At 40.1% G+C, this 20,013-nt stretch overlaps 1 protein-coding gene across 6 annotated transcripts in view; it reads left to right on the top strand.

Moving 5' to 3' along the window:
• LOC128689101 (golgin subfamily A member 5) overlaps positions 1–20,013 on the top strand; it is a 67,924-nt gene that overhangs the window by 18,511 nt on the left and 29,400 nt on the right. For all 6 annotated transcript variants that reach the window (XM_053777211.2, XM_053777212.2, XM_053777210.2 and 3 more), the window contains 5 exons: positions 1,605–1,866; positions 4,253–4,388; positions 4,583–4,700; positions 6,641–6,759; positions 9,442–9,542. In XM_053777211.2, the coding sequence (XP_053633186.1) occupies positions 1,605–1,866; positions 4,253–4,388; positions 4,583–4,700; positions 6,641–6,759; positions 9,442–9,542 (736 nt within the window). The remainder of the gene's footprint in view (positions 1–1,604; positions 1,867–4,252; positions 4,389–4,582; positions 4,701–6,640; positions 6,760–9,441; positions 9,543–20,013) is intronic.

Genomic DNA, 20,013 nt, shown 5'->3' with positions numbered 1-20,013 from the left:
AAACGTTATCTATGGAGGCAAAGAAGGGAATGTATGAAAGTAGTATAGTAGTACCAACACTCTTATATGGGTGTGAAGCTTGGGTTGTAAATGCTGCAGTGAGGAGGCGGTTGAAGGCAGTGGAGATGTCCTGTCTAAGGGCAATGTGTGGTGTAAATATTTTACAGAAAATTCGGAGTGTGGAAATTAGGAGATGTGGAGTTAATAAAAGTATTAGTCAGAGGGCTGAAGAGGGGTTGTTGAGGTGGTTTGGTCATTTAGAGAGAATGGATAAAAGTAGAATCACATGGAGAGCGTATAAATCTGTAGGGGAAGGAAGGCAGGGTAGGGGTCGTCCTCAGAAAGGTTGGAGGGAGGGGGTAAAGGAGGTTTTGTGGGCGAGGGGCTTGGACTTCCAGCATGTTGAGCGTGTTTGATAGGAGTGAATGAAGATGAATGGTTTTTGGGACCTGACAAGCTGTTGGAGTGTGAGCAGGGTAATATTTAGTAAAGGGATTCAGGGAAACTGGTTATTTTTATATAGCAGGACTTGAGTACTGGAAATGGGAAGTACAATGACTACACTTTAACCCTTAAACTGTCCAAACGTAGATCTACGTTTTTTCAGCATTTGAAAGTATGTAAAAAAACGTAGACCTTTTTTTTTTTTTTCTTTTTTTTACATTTGAAAATGTGTAAAAAACTTTGATCTACTTTTTTTCTTGTTATATTTGAAAATATGTAAAAAACGTAGATCTACTTTTGGAGCACTACACATGCGAACGTAGATCTGTTTGGACAGTTTAAGGGTTAAAGGAGGAGTTTGGGATATTATCAGTTTGGAGGGATTTCTAAATTGTTGTATCTGAGTGCCTCTGCAAAGACAGTGATTATGTATGAGTGATGTGAAAGTGTTGAACGATGATGAAAGTATTTTCTTTTTGGGGATTTTCTTTCTTTTTGGGTCACCCTGCCTCAGTGGGAGATGACCAACGTGTTGGATAAAAAAATGTCATAAATTTCAAATACAGTGGACCTCCGCTTAACGATCACCTCCAAATGCGACCAATTATGTAAGTGTATTTATGTAAGTGCGTTTGTACGTGTATGTTTGGGGTTCTGAAATGGACTAATCTACTCCACAATATTCCTTATGGGAACAAATTCGGTCAGTACTGGCACCTGAACATACTTCTGGAATGAAAAAATATCGTTAACCAGGGGTCCACTGTACTATAGTTTAAAGATTTTCATTATGTATTTCATCTCTCATTTATGGTTCACATTTGGTTTGACATTAAATTCTTATTTGCAAGTGATGTTTCCTATACTCTATATAGTACAATTGTAATTCTTTTGATGTTAAGACTTACAAATTACATCATCTGTATTGCCTTTTATGCATTAAAATGTTTATTAAAAATGTAAATTTTTAAAACTATATGACATGTATAGCCAACCTATATCATTAGGAAAGGAATAGAAAAATTGGAGAAAACTTGTAGTTGTGTGTGAAAGTTGTGCTGATAAAGGACCCTACACAAGGGTGCTGAAAACATGAAATATGTATCATGGCATTTGCAGCCTTGTCCTTTTAATGCTGTTATTATTTGTAATATCAACAGATCAGGATTACACAGCTCATCAAGTGTGCCATCTAACTTGAGTAGTTATGGAATCAGTGGGAATTCTACATTTGCACCAGGAACAAACCTCCAGGCAGAACAAGGGAACTCCCTTAATTCTTCTCCAAAAGCAACCATTAGAAAGAGTAGATCCAAGAGAAAAGACGTTAGCAAAGATGAAGGACTGATGGATTTTCTAAACAGCCCCACACAGCAGGAGAATCAGCAGCATTCAGCCACTAGTACCCATCAAGTTGATTCTGTGAGTTTCTTTCAAAATCTGACATTATGAGGAGCAAGGAGATTTATAAGGACAGTTTATATGGTAGTATGAGTAGAGAAGAAAATTGTTGGATAAAGTTATAAAAGATCATTTTGCTTCAGTAAAATATCCATTAGTGTTTGGGAGGCTGTCTGGTGGGAAGGGGAGGCTAGGAGACTTCTTTCATATCAGTATTGAGGCTATCTGGCAGGAAGGTGGGCCAGAAAACCTTGTTCAAATCTGTTGTTATTATTATTATTACTATTATATATGGGGAGGCTTGGGGGGAGGGTGGATGGGTGAAGGTCCTCCCCATGTCCGAGCTTTGTGTCACCACTGACATTATTACAATTCATAATGTTTTCACTTCTGGTTAAAACATAGCAACATGTAGTGTGGGAACATGGCTCAAATGGTAAAAGCCAACAACAGGTTATCATACAGTGGCCACAAAAGAAATCTATACATTTCCAACACAAAAAAAATCTATACACTAGATTTTGGTGTATACATTTCACTTGAATTTCCGCCATAAGAAAAGTGGGCAGAGCTTGTGATGGCTTAGTGTACTGGAGCCCGTCTTGCTCCAGTGTTCCCCACCACTCCATGCTTCAGTGCTCTTCCAGAGCTCGATAAGGAAGGAGGATTACTGTGTTGTTACTCATAGCCCACTTTTTCACTCGACCACGAACTTTGCCATGCTATATCTCTGCTCCAAGTTGTCAGAATGGGTTAAACTGAACTTTCAATTGCAGAGAAGACTCGTGCACTCACCCAATTAGAGCAAGGCATGTCTGTGATATGCATAGTCGCAGACCTGAAGGAGACTAGGATGGCAATTTACAACCTCAATAAAGCAGCTGCCTCACTCCCACCTGGCACCATACCACCTAGGAAGGTGGGGTCTGGGGCCCCCAAAAAGACTTCTCTTCACACAGACAAGATCCTGAAGAGGGAGGTGTTATCAGATCCTGCCATAACAGCCGCAGACCTCAAGAAAAAGCATCCTGCACTCCTGAAAGATGTCGCAGTGTGAACCATGCAGCACTGACTGCAGAAGGACCTGAAAATGCCTGCTCAACGTGCTGCCAAGAAGCCCATGCCAACTGAAGCCATGAAGAAGAAACGGCTTCAGTGGCAGAAGGTGATGTTCACCGATGAGAGTATCTTCAGGCTCATTGGGAACAGCTCTGAGACCATTTGTTGTCCCAGTGGTGTGTCCCATTATGACCTGCGGTATGCCATGAAGACAGTGAAGCACCCTGATAGTGTTATGGTCTGGGGTGCTTTTAGTGGTTATAAGGGCAGAGGTGGACTATACTTTCTTCCTAAGAACATTATGATGAAAGGAAGTAATTATATTGAGGTGTTAAGGGACCACTTGCTGACATTTTGGAATATTCATGTGTGATTTTTTTTTTATTCATGATGGAGCCCCTGCCCATAAGTCAAAAGGAGTTAAAATGTTCCTCAAGGACAATAATATCCGTGTTTTGGAGTGGCCAGGCAATTCCCCTGACCTAAATCCTATCGAGAATGCCTGGCATGTGATGAAAAATGACATTGCAAAAGCTCGACCAACCATCATCACGGACCTGAAGGAGGCACTGAAGAAACTTTGGATCAACATGGACACCTCCCTCTTCATCCTCACCACTTCAATGCCCAGGCAACTTCAGATGGTGATAAAGAACAATGGTAACATTACCAAGTACTAGTTGGAAGCTAAAAAGTGAAAATGAAATACATATACATACATTAAGTTGTGTTTTTTTTGTTTTATTGACCAAAAATTGTTAATGCATAGATTTTTTTTGTGGCCACTGTATAAAGGTAAACTTTTCACAAAAAGCCATTGTGATTAAGAGTCAGCATACTTTCTCACTTTATATGCTTAAAGACATCCAAAAAAATTTATATTTTAAAACATTATATTTTAGTTTGGGCACTTTCTAATGTTGACATTTGATTTTTGAGTTAAACGAGTTGAACACTTGACTTTTTTTGCTTCATGTTTGGTGCTTCATTAAGTCTGTGAGTTTAGCTTTCTGATTGTTTTGTGTTTTCAAACACTGTAGTTGTAGCTTTTGTGTCAGTTTGAAAACTCACTAGCCTGTTGTGTGTGGTGCTTTCAAACTCTGCATCATCCTATGGTGTGGTGGTGAGAATTGTAGTTTTTGCTTACTCTGCTAGCTCACCTGATGGTTATATAATGTTAGTGCAGTTTACTTTTATTATCCTATCTCTCTCCTTGCTTACCTGCTTGTTTGGTTAATTTTCTTCAGATGTTGAGGTTTAATACTCATGGCTGTGCTGTTATTGAGTTATCATTCATGGTTGTGTGCTGCTTCATGCTGAGTCATTACTCATGTTAACATTTTTACAGATGGTAACTTCAGTCACCATGACCACCTCTAGTATCAGTAGCATGGGACATTCTCGGCAGTCTTCCGTGTCATCAGCATCTTCTTTAGTGGCCCTCAGTGGACGTGAAACACCAGGATCTGCCACTATTGACATTGGTAATTTGTAAAAATCTGAAAATAAAAAAAATTTAAATACTGAACTTGCACATAGTTACTGTGAACTAGTATTGATTACAGTTGTGGTATTTCCTGGCTTTTTGTGGCTGATTAAGTGAAAGCTATCCATATAAATTGTCTAGAAAACTTATAAGAGGTATATTTTCATAATTTGGTGCTTTTTTTATAACAAGAGAGTGGCAGCTGTGGTTCAGGTAGTGGAGGATCAGCCAACACAGATGCATATGTAACAGTAGACACTCCCACTGATGTTAATATCTCAGCCCCACCCAGCACAGATGGAAGCACCAGGTAACTAGATTTTAGCTACTGACTACTTACATATAAAATTTTAAGTTTCTTCGAGTTTAAAGTTATTTCTGAGAGTTTTAAGTTGTTTCTGAGTCACTACCCTTCTTGTAACCTACATATTCTGTTGTTCAACTAGTCTGTGAAGATCACCTTAGTATTCTTTTGATCTGTCTTTTTCTTCAGTTTATAATTTGGTTCTCCCTGTTAACCCTTAACCCGTAAACGGTCCAAACGTATATAGTATACTTTTTTTCAACATTTGAAAGTATGTAAAAAAGTAGATCTTTTTTTTGTTTTTCTACATTTGAAAATGTGTAAAAAAAACTTTGATCTACATTTTTTTTTTTTTTATTTTTTTTTATTATCACAGTGGCCGATTCCCACCAAGGCAGGGTGGCCCGAAAAAGAAAAACTTTCACCATCATTCACTCCATCACTGTCTTGCCAGAAGGGTGCTTTACACTACAGTTTTTAAACTGCAACATTAACACCCCTCCTTCAGAGTGCAGGCACTGTACTTCCCATCTCCAGGACTCAAGTCCGGCCTGCCGGTTTCCCTGAACCCCTTCATAAACGTTACTTTGCTCACACTCCAACAGCACGTCAAGTATTAAAAACCATTTGTCTCCATTCACTCCTATCAAACACGCTCACGCATGCCTGCTGGAAGTCCAAGCCCCTCGCACACAAAACCTCCTTTACCCCCTCTCTCCAACCTTTCCTAGGCCAACCCCTACCCCGCCTTCCTTCCACTACAGACTGATACACTCTTGAAGTCATTCTGTTTCGTTCCATTCTCTCTACTTGTCCGAACCACCTCAACAACCCTTCCTCAGCCCTCTGGACAACAGTTTTGGTAATCCTGCACCTCCTCCTAACTTCCAAACTACGAATTCTCTGCATTATATTCACACCACACATTGCCCTCAGACATGACATCTCCACTGCCTCCAGCCTTCTCCTCGCTGCAACATTCATCACCCATGCTTCACACCCATATAAGAGTGTTGGTAAAACTATACTCTCATACATTCCCCTCTTTGCCTCCAAGGACAAAGTTCTTTGTCTCCACAGACTCCTAAGTGCACCACTCACTCTTTTCCCCTCATCAATTCTATGATTCACCTCATCCTTCATAGACCCATCCACTGACACATCCACTCCCAAATATCTGAATACATTCACCTCCTCCATACTCTCTCCCTCCAATCTGATATTCAATCTTTCATCACCTAATCTTTTTGTTATCCTCATAACCTTACTCTTTCCTGTATTCACCTTTAATTTTCTTCTTTTGCACACCCTACCAAATTCATCCACCATTCTCTGCAACTTCTCTTCATATATTTGAAAATATGTAAAAAAAAACTTAGATCTACTTTTGTAGCACTACACATGTGAACGTAGATCTGCTTGAACCGTTTATGGGTTAAACTGTCCAAACGTAGATCTACATTTTTTCAACATTTGAAAGTATGTAAAAAAACGTAGAGCTTCTTTTCCTTTTTTTACATTTGAAAATGTGTAAAAAAACTTTGATCTACATTTTTTTTGTTATATTTGAAAATATGTTAAAAAACATAGATTTACTTTTGGAGCACTACGCATGTGAACATAGATCTGTTTGGACAGTTTAAGGGTTAAAGATATTTAGAAATATTTATCTATTCTTTTTGCAATTTTTTTAATTTTATATGTAGTTATCATGTCTCCTCTTTTACTTCTACCATTTATGAGGTCATCTCTAATGCTTTCAGCTTTTTTTCATAACATACACCTTTTAAAGGTGCCTTATGCTGGTGAAGGGATCTAAATTCAAGGAATTGGAGCTGCTCGCCCCATTTTATAGCACATCTTTTTATTTTTTCTGACTGGTCCATGTGTAATTTATATATATTTGTAAGTTTTTGTAAATAAATTAGTGTTATTTTCTCCTACAGTAGTAATGGCATTATGACTGGCTCTGTAGATAGTGAGACCAGCCTGTTGCGGAAAGAGGTCACAAGTCTCAACCAAGAGATGAGTCAGGTTCTACGGCGAGCCAAGGAAGCTGAAAGAGGTTAGTTTGGTCTCTGTGTGGTATGACTGAATGTAAGAAATAATTATTAAGAAATTTTGATTTTTATCTTTTGTAAGATGGTAATTAACTTTATATACCACAGCCTCTCCTCACTTAACCCTTAACCCTTTGACTGTTTTCGACGTATAAATTCGTCTTACGAGCCAATGTTTCTGACGTATATATACTCAATAATTCTAGCGGCTTCAAATCAAACGGGAGAAACCTGGTAGGCCCACATGTGAGAGAATGGGTCTGTGTGGTCAGTGTGCACCACATAAAAAAAATCCTGCAGCACACATTGCGTAATGAGAAAAAAAAACTCTGATCGTCTTTTTGGAATAAAACGCCGACTTTGAGGTGTATTTTCGTATAGTATTTATCATTGTATTCGCGTTTTAATGGTCTTAGGTGATAAAATGGAAAACATATTACAGAAATAGAGATGATTTTCATTACTTTGACGATGAAAACGACCTTGAAACTGAGCTCAAAGTAGCGGAAATGTTCGATTTTTACCAATGTTCAGGAGTAAATAAATCACACCACACGTCCAATACACGTCAACTGGGGAGTCTTATATTCTTTCACTAGTGCACTGATATTATTTATACCATTTTTACAATAATGCAGTAGTCTGCATAACAGTAAATTTTGTATTTTTTTGTATGAATAAAAAATCAAAATAGAAAGCAATAATAATATAAGAGGGGCCTAGAGATGTGACTAATGAACAGAGCATATGTTATTTTAGTGCCACAAATGTCTACCTTGTTTATTCTGGACCCTATTTTGAAATTGGCATCTTTTTTAGTTTGTGTGAAATTGGCCAAATTGCCAATTTCTGACCACCATATTGGGTAGTCCAAATTAGTAAATGGGAGGTTTTTTGTACTCAGCTGATAGATAAAATGGAGTTCTAAAGAAATAGCTATGAGTTTGGTCAACTGGAACAATGGAATTGGCTGAAAATAGGGCTCAAAGTCGGCGAAATCGCCGATACGCATATGTCGCCGAGACCGCTAACTTCGCGGGAGCATAATTCCATGAGTTTTCGACCAAATTTCTAACTTTTGGTGTCATTACCATCGCGAAAAGATTCTCTGTCATTTCATAAGAAAAAATAATTTTTTTTTTTTTTTCAAAAATTGAGCGACATAGAATGACAGTTTCAGAGAGGGGCCTGAAACAGTCAAAGGGTTAAACGGTCCAAACGTATATATACGTCCACGCGCGTAGCGCCCCAAACGTATATATACGTTTTCTTTGTCATTCATTCAACATTGCCACAATAAGCCTGAGTCACCTAGACATGAGAGAATGGGTGTGCGCACTCAGTGTGCCATATTAAAATAATTGGGGATGCCTGGGTACCATATGCTCTTTTTTCCTTTTAAAAGAAAAGATTTTTTTTTTTTTTTCCTCAAAAAAGTTGGGGCGCTACGCGAGTGAACATATATATATGTTTGGACTGTTTAAGGGTTAATGACGGAGTTCTGTTCCTAAGACCAAGTCATTAAAAGAATTCATCAATAAGTGAGGGGCATACTATAATGGTAGTGAGTTTGTGTCAACCATCTTTGATATTGTTTTAATGTTGCCTTTGCACCATTTATAACATTTCTGGTATATTTTTAAATGTTTATGCAGTAGTGTACTGTACATTGAAATAAACAGAATAGAGGAAATCAGCTGTAATATGCATTATTTAGGTATGAATGCTGGTCAGAGAGCCCGTCGTAAGTCCGAGATGTCGGTAAACGAGTATGTCACTGAGGGAGGAGAGGCTGTATTTATAATTTTTTCTTTTGTTTTAGATGCATTTAATTTTTTATATATTGTAATTTGGTATGAGTGTGATGTGCTCAATTTTTCCATTTTTTTAATTTGGTAAAGATGATTTCAATTTTTGCAAGTTAGTAATACTGGCTCAGTTGATATAGCATTTGGGTATCTTTATTGCCAAAATTTTTCACCTGCACACCAGGCTTCTTCAGTTGAATACAGGAGAATGCAACACTTAAGACAGCAGTAGTAATTTTGACATGATCGTTTTATCACCCTTGGTTGGAGATGGTCAATGTCTCAAGCTTATAGCATAGGCATTCACTGGATCCTATGTACTAGAGAAGTGAGGTGAAACAGTTAGAGTTGACATCACAGGTGGGTGTGACCCACTAGTGACTAGTGGAAGTAAGTCATGCTGAACAGTTGTCTAACAAAGGCATTGGAGAAGGCTTCCCCTGTATGAAGATGCAGATACAGGTGCAGTTACTCTACCTATAATCAGTTTTGGGGGTTTCTGCTCTTGCAGCCCATCCCAAACCATGCCTCTTGATTGCTGGCCTGATCAGCCAGGTTATTGGTGCCAACTGCATGCAGAGCAACATTTGCATCATAATCCAGCTGATCAGGAAGTGACTTAAGGAAATTATCACAGTCTCTCTTGAAGACAGTTAGAAGTCTGTTAGTAATTTCCCTTATGTATGAAGCCTTACAAACTTCCACTTGCACTCAGTATGCTCTTACATTTATTTTAATGTTTTTCTTAACAGCTGTCATTTGGTAATTTTTCTTTAATAGTTTAGAAAGTTTGGTTTGAGATCATTTCTCGGGAGCAATTTTCCCCTAAGCCATTAAATTAGCAAACAACAGATAATCAAGATTGACTATATTTTTCAGAGGCAAACCATCTAAGGACACAAGTGTCAGGAATGTTGAGTCAACAGTCAACTACTGATAGATTATTACGTGAAGCGCAGCACCGAGAAATGGATTTTCAGGTGAGATTCGAAAAGAAAATTGAATGAAGTTTTCCCACTGTGAATCTGATAAAAATGATGTGTCAGGCTGTGAGGCTTTTTTTTTTTTTTTTTTTTTTTTTTTTTTTTTTTTTTTTTTTCAGAGAGACTGTAAAGATCCCAGAGAAATAACTGTCAAATGTAAACATTCCACAGTTATTTCTGATTAAGAAATACTTTAATTTTCTTGAAATTTTCAAGCTTTTGTATTTGCCAGAAGTATTTTCAGAATGTTGCAATGTCTCTCTCAACAATACCTGGAGTATACCTGGAGAGAGTTCCGGGGGCCAACGCCTCCATGGCTTGGTCTGTGGCCAGGCCTCATGGTGGATCAGGGCCTGATCAACCAGGCTATTACTGCTGGCCGCACGTAATCCAACATACGAACCACAACCCGGCTGGTCAGGTACTGACTTTAGATACCTGTCCAGTGCCTGCTTGAAGACATCCAGGGGTCTATTGGTAATCCCCCTGATGTATGCTGGGAGGCAGTTGAACAGTCTTGGGCCTCTGACACTTATTGTGTTGTCTCTTATTGTGCTAGTGGCACCCCTGCTTTTCATTGGGGGGATGTTGCACCGTCTGCTGAGTCTTTTGCTTTTGTAGGGAGTGATTTTCGTGTGTATCTTTAGGATTTTCCAAGTGTATATTGTATCTCCTTTCTGCGTTCTAGGGAGTGCAGGTTGAGGAACTTCAAGCATTCCCAGTAATTGAGGTGGTTATCGCAGTTATGTGTTCCGTGAAGGTTCTCTGTACATTTTTTAGGTCAGCAATTTCACCTGCCTTGAAAGGTGCTGTTAGTGTGCAGCAATATTCCAGCCTAGATAGAATAAGCGACCTGAAGAGTGTCATCGTGGGCTTGGCATCCCTGGTTTTGAAGGTTGTCATTATCCATCCTGATGCGATTGATACAACGTTATGGTCCTTGAAGGTGAGATCCTCTGACATGATCACCCCCAGGTCTTTGACATTCGTTTTTCGCTCTATTGTGTGGTTGGAATTTGTTTTATACTCCAATAAAATTTTAATTTCCTCATGTTTTCTATATCAGAGTAATTGGAATTTTTCATCATTGAACTTCATGTTGTTTTCTGCAGCCCATTTAAAGACTTGGTTGATGTCCGCCTGGAATTTTGCAGTGTCTTCAATGGAGGACACTGTCATGCAGATTCAGGTGTCATCTGCCAAGGAGGACACTACGCTGTGTCTTATATCCCTGTCTGTGTCCGATATGAGGATGAGGAACAAGATGGGGGTGAGTACTGTGCCTTGTGGAACAGTGCTTTTCACCGTGGTCGCCTCAGATTTTACTCTGTTGACTACTACTCTTTGTGTTCTGTTTGTTAGGAAATTATAGATCCATCTACTGACTTTTCCTACTCTAAACCCATGCTGCCCTGGGTTGTGTAACTGATGGGTTTCTAGATGGGTGGTGATCTTACTGCTTAAAACCCTTTCAAAGATTTTTATGATATGGGGTGATAGCAGTATCGGTCTGTAGTTCTTTGCTATTGCTTTACTGGCCCCTTTGTGGAGTGGGGCTATGTCTGTTGTTTTTAGTAACTGTTGGGCGACCCCAGTGTCCATGCTCCCTCTCCACAGGATGTTAAAAGCATGTGATAGGGGCTTTTTGTAGTTCTTGATAAACACGGAGTTCCATGAGTCTGGACCTGGAGCAGAGTGCATGGGCATGTCATTTATCACCTTCTCGAAGTCATTTGGTGTCAGGATAATATCAGGTAGGTGTGTGTCTTCCAAATTCTCTCTCATAAAAAATTCATTTAGGTCTTCGACTCTTAGTCTGGTTAGTGGCTCGCTAAAACCGAGTCATATTGGGACTTGAGTAGTTCGCTCATTTCCTTGCTGTCATCTGTGTGTAGGACCCATCCCATTTAAGTAGGGGCCCAATACTGGATGTTCTTCTATACTTTGATTTGGCATACGACGAGAAATACTTTGGGTTTCTTTCAATTTCATTTATGGCTTTTAATTCTTCTCGTGTTTCTTGACTCCTGTAAGATTCCTTTAGCTTTAGTTTGATGACCAAAGTCATCTGAAAGTAGCAAATGTGATAACTCCTAATTTATATCCCATTCATTGTCAGGCCATACCTCTCCCCAATACCACAGTATTTCGTTCTTTTACAACCCTATCTATATAACCATGGTGATGTCACACATTCTTGTCTAAAGCTAGCTTTTATTGGAAAATTCTGAGCCTCATTCTCATAAAAAGCTTCTACAGCTTTGAACAACGTACCACCTATTACCATGCTTCTTTCTATACAAAATTCAAATACAGTGGACCCTCCCGTGTTTAATTCATTCCAGAGAGTCCAACGAAATGTGAAGACTAAAACTGAAACCATTTTACCCATAAGACATAATGTAAATCCAATTAATCCATTTCAGACATCCTAAAGTATAACAAAAAAAAACATTTTATAGAGAAGAACTATATTCCTCAGCTTATTTATCCATAACAATTCATCTGATATGACATAATAAACAATATTAATAACATAGAAACATGGTATATACATACTTAGAATGAATAAAATATGTCATTATGTATGTGAGGAGTAAGTGGTGGTGGTGGTGATGTTGGGTTTATAAGGGCCACTGAGAGAAACCATACATATTAGTGGTAGGGTAGGCAGCAGCAGAAGCCGCCAACACTATTCACACAAACAATGTACATAATTTATAAATAAGAAATATTTACACTTTAATTTATAAATAAATATTTACACTTTATAAATAAGACACATGTGCAACATGTGTCTTATTGGTGGATGAATTTGGTAGGGTGTGCAAAAGAAGAAAATTAAAGGTGAATACAGGAAAGAGTAAGGTTATGAGGATAACAAAAAGATTAGGTGATGAAAGATTGAATATCAGATTGGAGGGAGAGAGTATGGAGGAGGTGAACGTATTCAGATATTTGGGAGTGGACGTGTCAGCGGATGGGTCTATGAAAGATGAGGTGAATCATAGAATTGATGAGGGAAAAAGAGTGAGTGGTGCACTTAGGAGTCTGTGGAGACAAAGAACTTTGTCCTTGGAGGCAAAGAGGGGAATGTATGAGAGTATAGTTTTACCAACGCTCTTATATGGGTGTGAAGCGTGGGTGATGAATGTTGCAGCGAGGAGAAGGCTGGAGGCAGTGGAGATGTCATGTCTGAGGGCAATGTGTGGTGTGAATATTATGCAGAGAATTCGTAGTTTGGAAGTTAGGAGGAGGTGCGGGATTACCAAAACTGTTGTCCAGAGGGCTGAGGAAGGGTTGTTGAGGTGGTTCGGACATGTAGAGAGAATGGAGCGAAACAGAATGACTTCAAGAGTGTATCAGTCTGTAGTGGAAGGAAGGCGGGGTAGGGGTCGGCCTAGGAAGGGTTGGAGGGAGGGGGTAAAGGAGGTTTTGTGTGCGAGGGGCTTGGACTTCCAGCAGGCATGCGTGAGCGTGTTTGATAGGAGTGAATGGAGACAAATGGTTTTTAATACTTGACGTGCTGTTGGAGTGTGAGCAAAGTAACATTTATGAAGGGATTCAGGGAAACCGGCAGGCCGGACTTGAGTCCTGGAGATGGGAAGTACAGTGCCTGCACTCTGAAGGAGGGGTGTTAATGTTGCAGTTTAAAAACTGTACTGTAAAGCACCCTTCTGGCAAGACAGTGATGGAGCGAATGATGGTGAAAGTTTTTCTTTTTCGGGCCACCCTGCCTTGGTGGGAATCGGCCAGTGTGATAATAAAAAAAAATAATAAATAATAATGTGCAACATCTGGGTATCTTTATTGTAGACATTTATTGTATCTTTATTGTAGAGTAGGTGCGAAGAGCACCGTAGTCGTGGAGATTCTGAAGCAGAAGCAAGGAGCCTGGCACTTATATAGTAACGTCAGGTGTAGCAGACGAAGGCATAATCACTGGTAGGCGGGATTCCCCAGTGGAAGTAGGTCCTTCCCAAAGAGATGGGTTAGTTGTCGTAGTAGTTGTCGTAATCGTGAAGGTTATGTACATGTCCTCAGAATCAAGATTCCATTATGTTGCAGTGTCTGACAAGTTGTGCAAGAATGGTATATAATACCGACAAGATGATTATGGAATCTTGATTCTGAGGACATGTACATAACCTTCACGATTACGACAACTACTACTACAACTAACCTATCTCTTTGGGAAGGACCTACTTCCACTGGGGAATCCCGCCTACCAGTGACTATGCCTTCGTCTGCTACACCTGACGTTACTATATAAGCGCCAGGCTCCTTGCTTCTGCTTCAGAATCTCCACGACTACGGTGCTCTTTGCACCTACTCCAAGGTTGAGGGACTGGTTACCTCATCTTCTGTACATAGTCTTACTGTCTTCAAGTTATGTCCTAGAATTTGTATTGATAAAGCCACTGGATGGCGAAACGTCTACAATAAAGATACCCAGATGTTGCACATGTGTCTTAATTTCATCTTGTCGGTATTATATACCATTCTTGCACAACTTGTCAGACACTGCAACATCATGGAATCTTGATTCTGAGGACATGTACATAACCTTCACGATTACGACAACTACTACTACAACTAACCCATCTCTTTGGGAAGGACCTACTTCCACTGGGGAATCCCGCCTACCAGTGACTATGCCTTCGTCTGCTACACCTGATTTTACTATATAAGTGCCAGGCTCCTTGCTTCTGCTTCAGAATCTCCATGACTACGGTGCTCTTCGCACCTACTCCAAGGTTGAGGGACTGATTACCTCATCTTCTGTACATAGTCTTACTGTCTTCAAGTTATTTTATTTTTTATTATCACACCGGCCGATTCCCACCAAGGCAGGGTGGCCCGAAAAAGAAAAACTTTCACCATCATTCACTCCATCACTGTCTTGCCAGAAGGGTGCTTTACACTACAGTTTTTAAACTGCAACATTAACACCCCTCCCTCAGAGTGCAGGCACTGTACTTCCCATCTCCAGGACTCAAGTCCGGCCTGCCGGTTTCCCTGAATCCCTTCATAAATGTTACTTTGCTCACACTCCAACAGCACGTCAAGTATTAAAAACCATTTGTCTCCATTCACTCCTATCAAACACGCTCACGCATGCCTGCTGGAAGTCCAAGCCCCTCGCACACAAAACCTCCTTTACCCCCTCCCTCCAACCCTTCCTAGGCCGACCTTTACCCCGCCTTCCTTCCACTACAGACTGATACACTCTTGAAGTCATTCTGTTTCGCTCCATTCTCTCTACATGTCCGAACCACCTCAACAACCCTTCCTCAGCCCTCTGGACAACAGTTTTGGTAATCCCGCACCTCCTCCTAACTTCCAAACTACGAATTCTCTGCATTATATTCACACCACACATTGCCCTCAGACATGACATCTCCACTGCCTCCAGCCTTCTCCTCGCTGCAACATTCATCACCCACGCTTCACACCCATATAAGAGCGTTGGTAAAACTATACTCTCATACATTCCCCTCTTTGCCTCCAAGGACAAAGTTCTTTGTCTCCACAGACTCCTAAGTGCACCACTCACTCTTTTTCCCTCATCAATTCTATGATTCACCTCATCTTTCATAGACCCATCCGCTGACACATCCACTCCCAAATATCTGAATACGTTCACCTCCTCCATACTCTCTCCCTCCAATCTGATATTCAATCTTTCATCACCTAATCTTTTTGTTATCCTCATAACCTTACTCTTTCCTGTATTCACCTTTAATTTTCTTCTTTTGCACACCCTACCAAATTCATCCACCAATCTCTGCAACTTCTCTTCAGAATCTCCCAAGAGCACAGTGTCATCAGCAAAGAGCAGCTGTGACAACTCCCACTTTGTGTGTGATTCTTTATCTTTTAACTCCACGCCTCTTGACAAGACCCTCGCATTTACTTCTCTTACAACCCCATCTATAAATATATTAAACAACCACGGTGACATCACACATCCTTGTCTAAGGCCTACTTTTACTGGGAAAAAATTTCCCTCTTTCCTACATACTCTAACTTGAGCCTCACTATCCTCGTAAAAACTCTTCACTGCTTTCAGTAACCTACCTCCTACACCATACACTTGCAACATCTGCCACATTGCCCCCCTATCCACCCTGTCATACGCCTTTTCCAAATCCATAAATGCCACAAAGACCTCTTTAGCCTTATCTAAATACTGTTCACTTATATGTTTCACTGTAAACACCTGGTCCACACACCCCCTACCTTTCCTAAAGCCTCCTTGTTCATCTGCTATCCTATTCTCCGTCTTACTCTTAATTCTTTCAATTATAACTCTACCATACACTTTACCAGGTACACTCAAGAGACTTATCCCCCTATAATTTTTGCACTCTCTTTTATCCCCTTTGCCTTTATACAAAGGAACTATGCATGCTCTCTGCCAATCCCTAGGTACCTTACCCTCTTCCATACATTTATTAAATAATTGCACCAACCACTCCAAAACTATATCCCCACCTGCTTTTAACATTTCTATCTTTATCCCATCAATCCCGGCTGCCTTACCCCCTTTCATTTTACCTACTGCCTCACGAACTTCCCCCACACTCACAACTGGCTCTTCCTCACTCCTACAATTCAAGTTATGTCCTAGAATTTGCATTGATAAAGCCACTGGATGGCGAAACATCAAACAATAAAGATACCCAGATGTTGCACATGTGTCTTAATTTCATCTTGTCGGTATTATATACCATTCTTGCACAACTTTATAAATAAGAAATATTTACACTTACTTGAAAATAGAAAAGAGTAAGATGATGAGGGTATCAAATGATTTAGATAAAGAAAAATTGGATATCAAATTGTGGAGGAGGAGTGTGGAAGAAGTGAATGTTTTCAGATATTTGGGAGTTCATGTGTCAGCTGATGGATTTATGAAGGCTGAGGTTAATCATAGAATTGATGAAGGAAAAAAGGTGAGTGGTGCGTTGAGGTATACTATGTGGAGTCAAAAAACGTTATCTATAGAGGCAAAGAAGGGAATGTATGAAAGTATAGTAGTACCAACACTCTTATATGGGTGTGAAGCTTGGGTTATAAATGCTGCAGTGAGGAGGCGGTTGGAGGCAGTGGAGATGTCCTGTCTGAGGGCAATGTGTGGTGTAAATATTATGCAGAAAATTTGGAGTGTGGAAATTAGGAGAAGGTGTGGAGTTAATAAAAGTATTAGTCAGAGGGCTGAAGAGGGTTTGTTGAGGTGGTTTGGTCATTTAGAGAGAATGGATCAAAGTAGAATGACAGGAAGAGCGTATAAATCTGTAGGGAAGGAAGGCAGGGTAGGGGTCGTCCTCAAAAAGGTTGGAGGGAGGGGGTAAAGGAGGTGTTGTGGGCGAGGGGTTTGGAATTCCAGCAATCGTGCATGAGCGTGTTAGATAGGAGTGAATGGAGATGAATGGTATTTGGGACCTGACGAGCTGTTGGAGTGTGAGCAGGGTAATATTTAGTGAAGGGATTCAGGGAAACTGGTTATTTTATATAACCGGACTTTAGTCCTGGAAATGGGAAGCACAATGCCTGCACTCTAAAGGAGGGGTTTGGGATATTGGCAGTTTGGAGGGATATATTGTGTATTTTTATACGTATATACTTCTAAACTGTTGTATTCTGGGCACTTTTGCAAAAACAGTGATTATGTGTGAGGCAAAAGTGTTGAATGATGATGAAAGTATTTTCTTTTTGGGGATTTTCTTTCTTTTTGGGTCACCCTGCCTCGGTGGGAGACGGCCAACTTGTTGAAGAAAAAAAAAATTACACTTACTGTACCTTGGAGATGCTGGCATTGGTTTAGGGTGGTGTATGTTTGTCAGTGCCCTATATACCTCAAACAGCAATGGAGGAGTCAGTATCATGCTGTCCTTTTTCTATCGTTTACTCAGTTAACTTACTTACTACATGTTAATGCTACACTTTATCGCTGGCTGGCACTATAGCCTTTATCAACTCCTGCTGCTTTAGTATCATACATATCATAGAATCACTGAAGAAGGCACATTCTCCTGTCTCTCTGCCTCCTCCACTTTGGTACTTTGCTACAAGTTTTTTCTTGAATTCTATTGTGTTTCTTACCTTTATCAACGGATTGGCACTAGCAGCTTTCTTTGGGTCCATCACAGAGTAAATAAATACAAAAAACAATGAATTATTACGAAATGTTTCCTATGGCCTCGCAGGATAATGTCCACTCACCCATGAACAAAGTGACACTGCCTCCTCAGAATGCCGGTGTGGGAGGTTTTGTGCGCGGCACACTCGGACATGTACCGTACCACCAGTGAGAATGGAGAAAAGCAACGGAAACAGAGCCAATATTTTTGCTGTACCACTGACAAGAACGGAGGAAAACAACGAAAATGGAGCCAATAATCTTAAGAAAAAAATCGGCGATAATCGAAATGAGCAAAAACAGAGCCCAACAAAAAGGGAGGGTCCACTGTAAAAGCCCTCATCATCATTTACCCCTGGTACCCCAAACTTACCTACTACACCCTCAACAACAGTTTCACCCACCTTTAGCATTTAAGTCAACCACCACAATTACACTCTCGCTTCAAAACTTTCTAAGTACAGTGGACCCCCGCATAACGATATTAATCCGTTCCTGAGAGCTCATTGTTATGCGAAATTATCGTTATGCGAATGAATTTTCCCCATAAGACAGTGGTTCCCAAACTTTTTCAGCTTGTTACCCAATTTAACATGCCACATAAAGCATGTTACCCCTTTCACAAAATGTTGTTATTATTGATATATATGGCTAAACGTGAACGTATACAGCCTCGCATACTCTGCTAATCCTAGCAAAACCATTGAAAACGTAAGAACCACACATACATTATATATAAAATTAATAATAGCTACAAATTCACAGTAACAGTGGGTAAATACTAACTATATACTGCACAGGGCAGTACACATACATACCAGCTTATGTCTACCTCGGCTGATGCTCACAGATAAACTGACAGTGTGAAATAGAGGCAGCCTCAGGAAGTGAGTGACGCGTACTGGACAGGTCGATCTGGGCTACTAAGTGACTTTTGTCCTGAAGCATACTTGTCAAAATACTTTTGGGTTTCCACACACTTAGCTATATATTTCTTCTTTTCTAATACTGTATATTAGTTTTTGATGTTTATTGTTATTTGGTTTAACTTTATTACTTACTTATAATAGGTTTACTTTACAACTTTATATACTAAGACAAAGTTAACAATAATCCTCATACCGGGTACCGCATTGTTTTCTTGATTTTCAGAATTCATAACTTTTCTTCTGTCACCCCTCCATTACCCCCCAAAAATGGTTAAATTACCCCCAGGGGGTAATTTACCCCCAGTTTGGGAACCACTGCCATAAGAAATAATGGAAATCAAATTAATCCGTGCAAGACACCCCAAAGTATGAAAAAAAAAAATTTTACCACATGAAATATTAATTTTAATACACACAAACTGAAAAAGACATGCACAGTTACATGACACTTACCTTTATTGAAGATCTGGTGATGATTGATGGGATGGGAGGAGGAGAGAGTCTTAGTGTTTAGAAGGGGAATCCCCTTCCATTAAGACTTGAGGTGTCAAGTCCTTTTCCGGGGTTACTTCCCTTCTTCTTTTAATGCCACTAGGACCAGCTTCAGAGTCACTGGACTTCTGTCGCACAACATGTCTGTCCATAGAGGCCTGTACCTCCCGTTCCTTTATGACTTTCCTAAAGTGGTTCACAACATTGTCAGTGTAATAGTCACCAGCACGGCTTGCAATAGCTGTGTTAGGGTGATTGTCATCAAAAAAGGTTTGCACTTTAAGCCACATTGCACACATTTCCTTAATCTTTGAAGTAGGCAACTTCTTCAATTTTTCTCTCCCCTCCTCCGAAGCAGTTTCCTCAGGTCTGGCCTCATGCTGATGAAGATGATCTAGCAGCTCATCAGTGGTTAGTTCTTCATTGTCCTCCTCCACCAACTCTTCCATATCATCCCCACTAACCTCCAACCCCAAGGATTTTCCCAATGCCACAATGGATTCCTCAACTGGCATAGGATTCCCAGGGTTAGCCTCAAACCCTTCAAAATCCCTTTGGTCTACACATTCTGGCCACAGTTTCTTCTAAGCAGAGTTCAAGGTCCTCTTAGTCACTCCCTCCCAAGCCTTACCTATAAGGTTTACACAATTGAGGATATTAAAGTGCTCTCTCCAAAACTCTCTTAGAGTCAATTGAGTTTCTGAGGTCACTACAAAGCACCTTTCAAACAGAGCTTTTGTGTACAGTTTTTTGAAGTTTGCAATAACCTGCTGGTCCATGGGCTGCAGGAGAGGAGTGGTATTAGGAGGCAAAAACTTCACCTTAATGAAGCTCATGTCCCCATAAAGTCGCTCTGCCACGTCTGTAGGATGACCAGGGGCATTGTCTAACACCAGGAGGC

The sequence above is a fragment of the Cherax quadricarinatus genome, chromosome 21 (assembly GCF_038502225.1).
Source record: "Cherax quadricarinatus isolate ZL_2023a chromosome 21, ASM3850222v1, whole genome shotgun sequence".
Classification (NCBI taxonomy): domain Eukaryota; kingdom Metazoa; phylum Arthropoda; class Malacostraca; order Decapoda; family Parastacidae; genus Cherax; species Cherax quadricarinatus.
Note: the sequence above shows the minus strand (reverse complement) of the source record. Positions and strands in the feature narration are given on the sequence as shown.